The sequence below is a fragment of the Nannospalax galili genome, unplaced genomic scaffold (assembly GCF_000622305.1).
Source record: "Nannospalax galili isolate Female #2095 unplaced genomic scaffold, S.galili_v1.0 scaffold686, whole genome shotgun sequence".
In the NCBI taxonomy this organism is placed as follows: Eukaryota; Metazoa; Chordata; class Mammalia; order Rodentia; family Spalacidae; genus Nannospalax; species Nannospalax galili.
The window spans coordinates 574415-586431 of record NW_008355472.1 but is presented as its reverse complement, the minus strand read 5'-3'; the positions used below and the strand labels follow the sequence as shown (position 1 = coordinate 586431).

Here is a 12017-nt window from a genome sequence, read left to right as displayed (position 1 = left end):
CACAGAGATCTGCCTGCCTCTGCCTCCCAAGTGCTGGGATTAAAGGCAAGTACCACCATGCATGGTCTGGTCTACACAGTGAGTTCCAGGCTAGCTGGGGCTACAGGGAGATCCTGTTTCAAAAATACCAAAAAAAAAAAAAAATGTGGTGGGCAACAGAGGACACCTAATGTTGACCTCTGTCTTCCACATGAACCCACATGGGCAAGTACGCCCCCCACACACACTACACCCTTCCCCCTTCCCCCTCTCCAGAATCCCAATCACAAGACAAAAAGATGATGAACCTCATGAGAGCAGACAGCGAGCTTGTAAGTAACACGCACTTTGTCAAGAAGCACAGGACCTGAAGAAGTCAGGAAATCTCAGGTCAAGAGACAGGATATCAGGTACCCCAGAATGACCTTGAATTCTGGATTCTCCTGCCTCTACCTCCCAAGTGCTTTGATCCCAGGTGTGCAACCCCCCCGCCCCTTGGCTTTTTGTGACTGGGATTCTTGGTGCCTTTATAAGTGATTTTGGGAGCTGGATGTGTGCAGTGTGCAGTCTGCTTGTTGGACATGGCCATGTCTGTGTTACAACCTGAAGCCCCTGACATACTTAGGATGAAAAGAAGAGGAACACCCTGTGCCCTCAGTCACTTACCTGCTCTGTCCCCTTGACAACCACTAGTGAACTTTCTCTCTCTATGAATTTGCCTATTTTAGACATTTCATATAAAAGGAAACATGTAATATGTGGCCTTTTAGGTATGACTTCCATCTTTTAGCAAGGTTCATACATGTTGCAACATATATCACTACTTCTCTGTTGCTAAATAATACTCACCTTTTTTTGTTTGTTTTTGTTTTTTTTTAGGCAGGGACTCTTGTTGCTTAGGCTGACTTCAAATTTACTATGTAGCCAAGGATCACTCCAGTTGTGATAATTTTATGAGTCAACTTGACTGGCCATGGTACACAGATATTTGGTAAGACATTTCATAGATGTTTCTTTGAAGCCATCTTTCTTATGAAGTTAAGAGGTCGACTATGGGGGCTGGAGAGATGGCTCAGCAGTTAAGAGCACTGACTGCTCTTGCAGAGGACCCAGGTTTGATTTCCAGCACCCATATGGTGGCTACAAACCGTCCAGTTTCAGGGGCATCCAAAGCCCTCTTCTGACCTCTGTGGCATGTTGCACGACATGGATGCACCCACATAAATGCAGGCAATACACTCATACACATTAAATAAAAATAACAAATAAAATATTAAAAAGAAAAAGAGGTGGACTGTGAGTACAGCAGCTACCCTTCCTGATGTGAGTGAGCCTCATCTTGTCAGCTAGAGCCTCAGTAGGACAGACTATCTTCCCTGAAGCAAGGAGTTCTGACAACAGAATACTTTGTTTAATATTTATATTTGACTTATTATTTATATTTTTAGATCTATGAGTGTATTACTGCATGTATGTAAGTGCACCTGTGTCATGTAATGTCCACGGAGGTCAGAAGAGGGCGTCGGAGCCCCTGGAACTGGAGTTATGGTTGTTAGTTGCCATGATGGCATTAGAGCCCCTGGAACTGGAATTATGAACTGGAATTATGTTAGCCTCTATGTGGGTGCTAGGAATCAAACCCAGGTCCTCTGTAAGAGCAGCCATCTCTCCTGACCAACAACAGACTACTTAAAAAAAATTTTTTTTAATGTTATGTGTATGTAAGTGCACCCACATGGTACAATGCCTGAGGAGGTCAAAAGAGGGTCTTGGATCCCCTGGAACTGGAGTTATGGTTATTAATTGCCATGTGGGTGCTGGGAATTGAACCCAGGTCCTCTGCAAGTGCAGCCAGTGCTCACAACTGCTGAGCCATCTCTCTAGTCCCCTAATTTTAAAATTTTCATAACAAGAGAAAATGTACTAATGCAACAATTAAATTTTTTTTTGTCTTTTTGAGACAGGGTCTCCCTGTAGCCCCAGCTGTCCTGGAACTCACTGTGTAAACCAGGCTGGCCTTGAACTCACAGAGATCCGCCTGCCTCTGCCTCCCAAGTGCTGGGATTAAAGGCATGTGCCACCACGCCCGGCAACAACTAAATTTTTAATTTTTATTTTATGTGTATGTGTGTATTGCCTGCATGTAGGTAAGTGCACCTGTGTCATGCAATGCTCACGGAGGACAGAAAAGTTTGTTGGATCCCCTGGGACTGGATTTATGGACAGTTGTTAGCTGCCATGTGGGTGCTGGGATTCAAACCTGGGTCTTCTGCAAGAACAGTCAGTGTTCTTAATTGATGAGCTATCTCTCCAGCCCCTGCAACAACTAAATTTAATTTGGCATCCTGGACAAGATCTTGAAAATATGAAGTAAGAAGTAGGAAGCCTGAATAAAATAGGACTTTAGTTAGAACAATGCACCACTACTGGTCATTATTTATGAAAATGTTCCATTCTATGGGCTGGAGAGATGGCTTAGTGGTTAAGATCACTGACTTCTTGCAGAGGACCTGGATTTGAATCCCTGCACCTACATGGTAGCTAACAACTGTCCATAATTCCAGTTCCGTTCCAGGGAATCTATCGCCCTCTTCTGTCCACCGCCAGCATTGCATGACACAGGTGCACTTACATACATGCAGGCATAACACTCATACACTAAAAATAATTTTTTTTAAATTAAAAAAAGAAAATGTACCATTGTAATGTAAGATGTTAATCAGGAAAATGGGGTGTAGAATATATGAGAATACTGTTATCCTCCCTGCTTTTATGAAAATATGAAACTATCCTAAAATTTTAAAAACTATATTTTAAAATCAGCCAAATGGCCGGGCATGGTGGTGCACACCTTTAATCCCAGCACTTGGAAGGCAGAGGCAGGTGGATCTCTGTGAGTTCAAGGCCAGCCTGGTCCACATAGTGAGTTCCAGGACAGTTGGGGCTACAGGGAGACCCTGTCTCAAAAAGACCAAAAAAAAAAAAAAAAATCAGCCAAATGATTCTGTTCTGATTTTGTTTTTAGAGACAGAGTATTACTCCATAGCCAAGGCTGGCCTCAGACTCAGGGAAGTTCTCCTGTCTCAGCCTCCTAAGTGTTTGGGATTATAGTAGCTTGTTCTGAAAAAAAATTTTTTTGAGACAGGGTCTCCCTTGTAGCCCCAGCTGGCTTGGAACTCACTATGTAGACCAGGCTGACCTCCCAAGTGCTGGATTTAAAGGCATATGCCACCACACCCTGCTCATTCTGAAAATTTTAAAGGTGCTGCTGTACTCATTTAAAAAAAATAATGCTGGGTGACTCCTCGAGCGGGTTTAATCAGGGTCACAGAACCAGCTCCAGTTCTCCTTGTGTTAAATAAAAAACAAAAACAAAAACAATTAACTTATTATGTATGTATGTGTCTACATGAGTTTATATGTGTAACATGTTCAGGGGCCTACAGAAAAGAAAGGCAGGTCACCTGGACCTAGAATTACAGGCAGTTGTGAGCGATAATATGGGTGCTGGGAACTAATTCGAGTCCTCTGCAAGAACAGCCGGTGTCCACTGCTCTTAACCATTGAGCCATCTCTCCATCTCCATCTCCTCCCAGGACTGCAACTCCCAGAGTGCCCCTAGCGGTTGTCAGGGGCAACCAAGGAACGCAACTAAGTCTGGCTAGTCGGAGCACAACCCGGAGGCCAGCAGCCATGGGGCAGGATTACTATGCTGTGCTCCAGATCACTCGAAATTCAGAGGATGCCCAGATCAAGAAGGCGTAAGTCGGCGGGCGCCAACTGGGGGTGTGCTGGGGCATCCCCAACCCTCATACTGTCCAAACTGCTTCCCTGCGCAGTTTAGGGCCAGCAAGGGGCACCTCGCTCCTTCGCACCTTATCCTTGCTCTGGGCTGAGTCAGGATGCAGGGTGGAAATTCAGACACCCCTTAGTGCCTCAGCGGATTCCGAATGCTCAGTGCTCTGGCGTCTTAGCTCCTCTTCGCTCCCGTTGGCATTTCTAGCAACGAAATGAGGCCAAAGGACCGTTTGGACCTTATCCTGAGTCTTTTAGAGAGCCATGGGTCTGTGAGCCAGGAATGGCCTGGCCAGATGGAGGTGAAATTCCTATTCTGGCCATTATGCATTTTTATCGATGACAAAACTGCATCTCTGAATACCTCTGTCAAGTCTCTGGGACTTTATGAAAGTCTAGAAATGGGTGTAGTGGTGCACGCCTATAATCTCAGCACTCAGGATGCTGAGGCAGGACTGCTCCGAGTTTGAGCAGGACTGCTCCGAGTTTTAGGTCTGCCTGGACTACATAGCAAGGCCCTGTCTCAAAAAAAAAAAAAAAAGGAAACAAAGAGAGGAAAGAAACATCTAGGATAGAAGCCAGCACATTTTTTTCTGAAAGAAAAATTGTCTTTAAATTTTCTTTTCTTTGAAAAAAAGTTTCTGATAAATATTTATTGAACACTGAGCTTACGAGCAGTGCAGGCATCCTGAGGCAGTGTGCATGTTATAAACAGATGAGGCTTAAGGAGGAGGATTAAGGATCTGCAGCAGGTTCAAGAGGGAGGAGAATGAAGTTGTCAATTAATTGTACCATCAAAGGTGTTAAGAAAAGAGTCTAGGACAGCTTGAGGTTGGGCAGTACATCTGCTACGTTTATTGAACAGTGTAGGTGCTGTTCTGAATGCCTTCCATCATCATTTTATTTAATCCTCAGTGACCCTGAGAGGTGGATGCCATTGTCATTCCAAGGCCATTCAAGTGTCATTGGCAGAGTCAGTAATTCCACACCATCCCTGCTGAGGTTGCTGTGCCTGTGCCTGGGCTTTACCCTGCCTGGCCAGGTTCTGTCTGGGAGTAGAGTGGAGTATCAAGTCTCCAATGCAGGTGGAGAAACAAGACAATTCAGAACAGTCATCTTCTACTTAGGGTTCTCATTGGCCAGTGGGACGCATCAAGGGAAAGGTTACCAGGAGGGAAAGCCAGTGGGGAACAAAAAGACAAGTACAGCCTAGTTACTGAACACCAAATTCTGAGCCCAGGTTCTCCTGCCTGCTGGCTGTTAACACACTCAGGGAGGCAAATCAACCTGAGTCTCAGTTTCTCATCTCTTCCAAAAAAAAAAAAAAAAGCTGGGCATGGTGGCGCACGACTGTAGTCCCAGCACTCGGGAGGCAGAGGCAGGCAGATCTCTGTGAGTTCAAAGCCAGCCTGGTCTACATAGTGAGTTCCAGGACAGCTGGGGCTATAGGGAGACCCTGTCTGAAAAAAAAAAAAAAAAAAAGGAGGAGGGGAGTAGGCTGGCTGGGGAGATGGCTCAGTAAAGTGCTTGATGCTCAAACATGAGGACCTGACTTAGATCCCTGGAACCCACATGAAGAAAAGCTGAGCCGTGTGGTGTGGTGGTGGCTCCCTGGGGCTGACTGGCCAGCCAGCCTAGCCTACTTGGTGAGTTCCAGGCCACTGAGAGTACCTGTGTCAAAAATGGAGGCAGACACTTTAATCCCAGCACTCAGGAGGCAGAGGCAGGCAGATCTCTGTGAGTTCAAGGCCAGCCTGGTCTACATAGTGAGCGCCAGGCCAGTTTAGGCTACAGGGAGACCCTGTCTCAAAAAGACAAAACGGAAACAAAAACAAGGTGGAGAACAACTTAGGAAGATACCTGAGGTTAAGTTCTGGCCTTCATGTGCACCCCCCCATGTGCACCTGTGTACACACAGGCACATACAAAATACTAAGCCTGTATAATGAAGAAAATCTCCATGTTGGTTAATCACCAGCCCAGCCATCAACTTCTTCAGCATGACTCATCAATTCTTTGATTAGCATATGTCCATTGTACAAAATTCTGGGTCTCTATGACATTTGGGTGGACATATATAATATACTTTGATGTGTCATATTCACACACTATTCATTCTTGAGCTGTGACTTCATCCTTTCTCTCCCACTTAGGAAAGAGAGTGAACATAGAAATGGTACTGCAGAGAGAAAAGTGGGACTTGAGTCTTAGTACAGGCATTTTGATTGTATGCTGAAGACAATAGGGAAATCAGTAAAGAGTTTCAGTAGGAGAGAGACGTGGTCAGAATATTTTAGGAGAGAAGAAAGGAAAAGGAGGGAGGGAGGGACAGAGGGAGGGAGGGAAGGATGGAGGGAGGAAAGGATGGAGGGAGGGAAGGATGGAGGAAGGGAAGGAGAGACCCATTAGCAGTACACAAATTCGGATGTAATTGGAAAGGGTTTTTCTGGATACAGGGAGACATGGTTCTGTTATAGTTACCAGATGGAGAGAAAGGAGCAGAGCATTTAAGAGGAGAAACTGATGAGATGTGGTGACTTGATGGGCTGAGGGGGGAACCAAAGAGAAGTCCTTGTTAAAGATGATGCTCAGATTTCCAGTAGCAGCTGGGAGGAAATGAGGCAGTGAAAAATGTGTTCCTGTTCAGACACTGAATCCGTGGTTGCCTGCAAGACCTTAGAGGGGATTGTGAAAGCCAAAGGCAGGGTACAGATATCTGCAGCTGAGGGAGCGGGTCTGGTTGGAGATGGTCATCAGCCATGTGAGAAACGAGCTCACCCTGCAGACTGTGGAATGAGGAGAAGCAGCTGAACTCTGGCTCCTGTGTGGAAGGGCTGGGCAGGAACAGGAGCCCAGATCTGACCCAGCAGGGGCTGTGTGGGGTCAAACTGGGTAGGACTCAATGGCCTGGGTTTCTAGGCTGGAGGCTTCTATTTTGCCCTCCCTACCATGCCCTGTGCAGCAGGCTTCCTTGCCCTCTAGCCTCCCTCTGCACTTCCTTCTAAAGATGAATGAAGAGAAGAGGATGGAGGAGGAGAGCAGGCTGTGGTCCCTAGTCCCTAGCTCCCCCCATGGTGTCTCTCCAGGCTGCCTATATCCCTTGATGGTCTCAGCTTCTGCCAGGCCATGTCCACAAATTCCTTCGGGTTTCAGTGCAGCTCCCTGGCCTCAGTCCTGCAGGCACCATCTGGTCAGAGCTCCCTAGCACGTCTAGCTCTGGGCACTGTACTGTCTCTGTGTCTTCTTCCCCTTCCTGCACTTGGTGAATGATCCGTTTATTAAACTCTCCATAGATCATCCACTCCATCTCTTCTCTCCTGGGATCCTGGCAGGGCTTATACTCAGATGCTGCAGATATCCCAGGGTTAAGTGATAGGCCTGGCAGACAGCAAGTGAGGAAAAGGTGAGCACAGAGGTGCCAAGCAGTGCTAGGGCCTGGCAGGAGCGGAGGGCTCTCCGCACACCTGCTTTTGTCTCCTCCTCCTGAGATGCCTGTGTCAGTTCTGGGTCTTTGAGAAGCAGACACCAAGATAGGATTAGATTTGTACAAAGTACGTCAGGAACCCCTGTGAAAGATGTGGGGAAGGAGTACAGAAGGAAACTTCAGACTGCAGTGCAGGCCCAAACCTATGAAAAGAGAACTCCAAGTATGGCCAAGCTTGCCTGGTAGAGGATGCTGTGGTCTGAATATGAAAGGCTCATGTGTCAAAGACTTGGTTCCCAGCGGGTTGTGCTACTAAAGGTGACTGGGTCACGAGGGCATCAACCTCATCGATGGATTGATTGGAATGGGCCTGGTTCGAGAAGGTGGGCCTCTGGAGGCTGGACTTTGGAAGGTCTATCTTGTTGCCAGACCCTTCTCTCTGTTTCTCTTCTCTCCCCCTTTGCCCTCTTTTCCCTTTCCCTCCTCTTCCCTCCCTTTCTCCCTTCCCTTTCTCTCCCTGTCTCTCCTTTTTGGCTGCCTTGCAGTGAGCAGTTTTGCTGTACCACACGATCCTTGTCAGGATATTCTGTCTTACCACAGCCTGAAAGCAATGGAGCCAGCCAGCCATGGACTGAGAGTCTTAAGCCATGAGCCAAAACAAATGTGACCACATTCCCTCCCTTTAAGTTGTTTTCCTCAGGTATTTAGTGACAAAAAGCTAACTCAGAGGTGTCCTGTGTCTCACAGGTGGACCATCACTGAATCCCTACTATACTTCAGTCTTGGCCGTGGCTAAGGGGAAGAGTAACCTCAGAACACATGCTTAGGGGGCAGCTGCCAGGGCTGCCAGCCAACTCCCTTCCCCGGGTTCTCTTCAAAAAAGGTCTGAGCAGTGCACCCCAATGGCCACCGATACCCTTGCCCTCATCCCCAGTTCACAAGGCGGCTAGGCACCAGAGCCAGCCCTGAGCCATGCTCCGCTGACCTCAGAAGCAGGTCAGCTGCAAGGCCTTGCATTACCTTCTTTCTCCAGGTACCGGAAACTTGCCCTGAAGAACCACCCATTGAAATCAAATGAGCCGTCTGCACCAGAGACATTCAGACAAATAGCAGAAGCCTACGATGTGCTGAGTGACCGTGAGTGATGGTGGCAGTGAGCACTGAGTCACCCCTCCGTTAAGATCCTTCCTAAGTGTCTAGACTATAGGGTTTTCTGACAGACGAGAGTAAGCATCCATTCTCCTTGCCCACCCCCCAGTCCTACAGGGATGAGCCTTTCGGAGGTGAAGAGGAGGATGCTGGCTGTCTAAGGGCAGAGGGCTGAGGCTAAGTAAGCATGCCCATTTGTCCTTCCCAGACTGTTTATAGGGACGGCAAGAGCACAGACAGCCAGAAACAGACCTGGAGCCTTTAGAAAATCTTTATATTTGGAAATCAGATGTGTGGCTCAACACAACAGTGGCCCAGCTGGCTTCCCCAGGGCTGAGCCTGGGGATGGTGATTGTGGATATCCCAGGGGACAAGTACTGTTTCTCTAGACATGAGTTTTCAGGATTCCAAGCTCTAAAATTACAAGTTCAGAATTCTTAGGTTCCAAAATTTCAAAATTTTAGAATTTTAGTTACCTGCCAGGTAAGAGCGGGTGAAGTTGAATGCTGGTGTGTAACCTGGCCCTTAGTCTCCCAGTTTCTCCTGCAATCCCCACCAAAAGAGATTTTTTTTTTCTCACCTCTCTTTCGAGCTATAGGGGTCATCCCTGGAAATGAATGAATTTGAAATTTGCACAGAATGACACTGACTCCCTGGCTTCTAGGATCTCATTCTAGAGACTTTCAGGCAGCAGGCACTGGGAAGTAAGGTGGTCCTTGCCTATCTCCTTCCCCAGATGTCTCAGCCCTTGTGTTGATCTTAGGCCTCAAGGCTGAACCCCTCCTCAAGGTCATACATATCCACAGCTGTGAAGAGAAGCATCTATGACAAGTTTGGAGAGGAAGGCCTAAAGGGTGGGATTCCTCTGGAGTTTGGATCCCAGACTCCGTGGACAACAGGCTATGTCTTCCACGGCAACCCTGAAAAAGTGTTCCACGAGTTCTTCGGGGGAGACAACCCCTTCAGTGGTAAGAAGTCTCACGCTACCCTTTGCCTTGCTGGGAAAGAATACAGTCTAAAAAAATGCCTTTCTCCTGACAGGGTTTTTTGTTGTTGTTTTGTTTATTTGTATTTTTTTCTTTTGAGACTTGTATCCCAGGCCAACCTTGGATGACCTTAAACTCCAGATCCCTCTGTTTCTACCTTCGAAGTGCTGGGATTACAGGCTTGTGCTACCACACCTAGCTGAGTTTGGGGGTTTTTTGTTGTTGTGGTTTTTTTTTTTTTTGGTTTTTTTTTTTTTTGGTCTTTTTGAGACACTGTCTCCCTGTAGCCCCAGCTGGCCTGGCACTCTCTATGTAGACCAGGCTGGTCTTGATCTCACAGAGATCCACCTGCTTCTGCCTCCCGAGTGCTGGAACTGAAGGCGTACACCACCATGCTCATGGGTTTTTGTCTTGTTTTGGATTTATTTATTTTTATTTTAAGTGTTTGCCTGCACCTGCAGAGGGCATTGGATCCCCTGAAACTGGAGTTACAGAAGTTATAAGCCACCATGGGGGTGCTAGGAACCAAACTTGGATCCTTTGCAAAAGCAGCAAGTACTCTTTTTTATTTTTATTCTATGTGTATGTGTTACTCTTGCATGTATTTAAATGCACCTGTGTTGTGCAGTGCCCATGGAGGTAGAAGAGGGCATGGAATCCCCTGGAACTGGAGTTATGGATAGTTGTTAGCCACCATGTGGGTGCTGGGATTTGAACCTGGGTCTTCTGCAAAAACAGCCAGTGTTCTTAACCACTGAGCCATCTCTCCAGCCCCGCAGCAAGGACTCTTAACTACTGAGCCACCTCTCTAGCCACTAGACTTGGGTTTTTGAGACAAGGTCTTACTCTGTAGTCCAGAATTCATTATGCAGACTAGACTGACCTTGAACTCATGGCAAGCTTCCTACTTCAGCCTCCCAAGTGCTGGGATTATAAATGTAAATAATCCCACCTGGATTAAAATGGAATTAATTGAAAGATAAATTCCAACGCTCCGTTTCCTTCCCTGTGACAGTGCCAAACTCCAGAGAGGTGCAGGCTTTCCTCTTTCTGCCTTCTAAAGCACTCAGAGCTCACTTCATAAACAGAATTTAAATCCAGAGCCTGGTCTGCAAGAAGATCTGGGTAATGTTCCTTTTAGCTCTACAGGCTCCACAGCAGAAAAGATTCACAAAAGGCGGAAGGGATGGGTGCTAAGGGCCATCACATCCATCAAGGGGGCATACTTCATCATAATAAGTACAGAATATTAAAATAATTCACTATTTTCTCCTGGTTTATTGGTGGAATAATGTCTATGTGGGAAAACTGTTTCTGTTGAAACAGCTCTCCTGCTTCTTATGGTTAGTTTCACTAACACTTTGTCTCCCTTCCAAGGGCTGCTTCTGCAAGTCTGCATGTCCAGGCTCCAGCCCAGCTGACAACAGCAAATGGTGGGGAGGGGTGGACAAAAGGATTCAAGGAAGGGTAGATGGACAGAGGCAGGAGAGAGCAGAGGATGAGTGGGCAGAGGAGTGAACAGATGAGCACAGAGTGGGTGGCAGATGGTGGGTGCACGGTCCCAGGTCCTGCACACACTGGCCTAGAGTAGATTTCAAGCTTAGAATCTTTTTTTTTTCTCAGCAGTCTTTTTGTGTGTGTGTGTTTTTGAGACAGGGTCTCCTTGTAGCCCCAGCTGTCCTGGAACTCACTATGTAGACCAGGCTGGCCTTGAACTCACAAAGATCCACCTGCCAGCTGGGATTAAAGGCATGTGCCACCACGCCCGGCCCTCAGCACTCTTGATGGAACCCAGAGCCTTGTGCATGCTCTGCCACTGAGCTACACTTGAGCTCCTCAGAATCATCTGGTATAGTGGCACATGCTTTATAATATCACACTTGGAAAGCAGCAGCAAGTTCCAGGCCAGCCAGAGCTACATAGTGAGACCTTGTCTGAAACAAACAAAAACCAAACAAACAGGTTCTGAATTTTCGCTGTTTGTCTCTTCTACCTACTCCTGGATACGCTACAGCCTTCTCACATTTCAAAGCTTCTTTTTCCCTTTTCTCAGTGTCATTAAGGAGGCGCTGCTCTCCCCTGTCAGCCAGAGGAAGCTGACTGGAGGGCTGGAGGCAGGGGGACGGTTTCAGAGCACACACTGCCATGTATGATCATTGCCAAACTCCTTGTCTCCGAAATCTCAGCTTCCTCATCATTAAATGGCCATAGTAAAACATGCCTGAAAAGTCATTATCAAACAAGGTGATGGTCATGAGAATGGCCTCCAAGGTCAGACAATGCCATAGATGGACCTGCCTTTCTAGGACAGGGGATAGAAAAGGCAGCTCAGAGGAGCTAAGACAGCCTACAAGAGGAGCTTAGGGCAGCTTGTCAGAAAGAGCAGAGTATGGGATCTGGGGGTCCCTTAGGCTAGAGCTCCCCCAGGAGCGATTTTGCTATGGCACTGTACCCCCAGTGTTCTTGGGTTCCTTCTCTCTGAAAGTTGATGGTCTGACTTTTAGGGTGTCTGCTATTTGGCACACAATTGTACTGAATAAACAAGTCAGTAATGCAAGAAGGGCACCATATAATCCTCAGGCTCTTGTTCAGCTATCACATTTCTTTTTTAAAATTTACTATTGATATATTTTCTTCCTTTTTAAAATATATTCATTATTTTTTATTTTATATATATATATATA

General features: G+C 46.8%; 1 protein-coding gene across 2 annotated transcripts in view; it reads left to right on the top strand.

Moving 5' to 3' along the window:
• The first annotated feature begins 855 nt into the window (after positions 1-855).
• The window catches only part of Dnajb13 (DnaJ heat shock protein family (Hsp40) member B13), a 16744-nt gene continuing 5582 nt past the window's right edge, over positions 856-12017 (top strand). For both annotated transcript variants that reach the window (XM_008852711.2, XM_029555887.1), the window contains exons 1-4: positions 856-970; positions 3576-3740; positions 8232-8335; positions 9154-9315. In XM_008852711.2, the coding sequence (XP_008850933.2) occupies positions 933-970; positions 3576-3740; positions 8232-8335; positions 9154-9315 (469 nt within the window). In that variant the 5' untranslated portion in view covers positions 856-932. The remainder of the gene's footprint in view (positions 971-3575; positions 3741-8231; positions 8336-9153; positions 9316-12017) is intronic.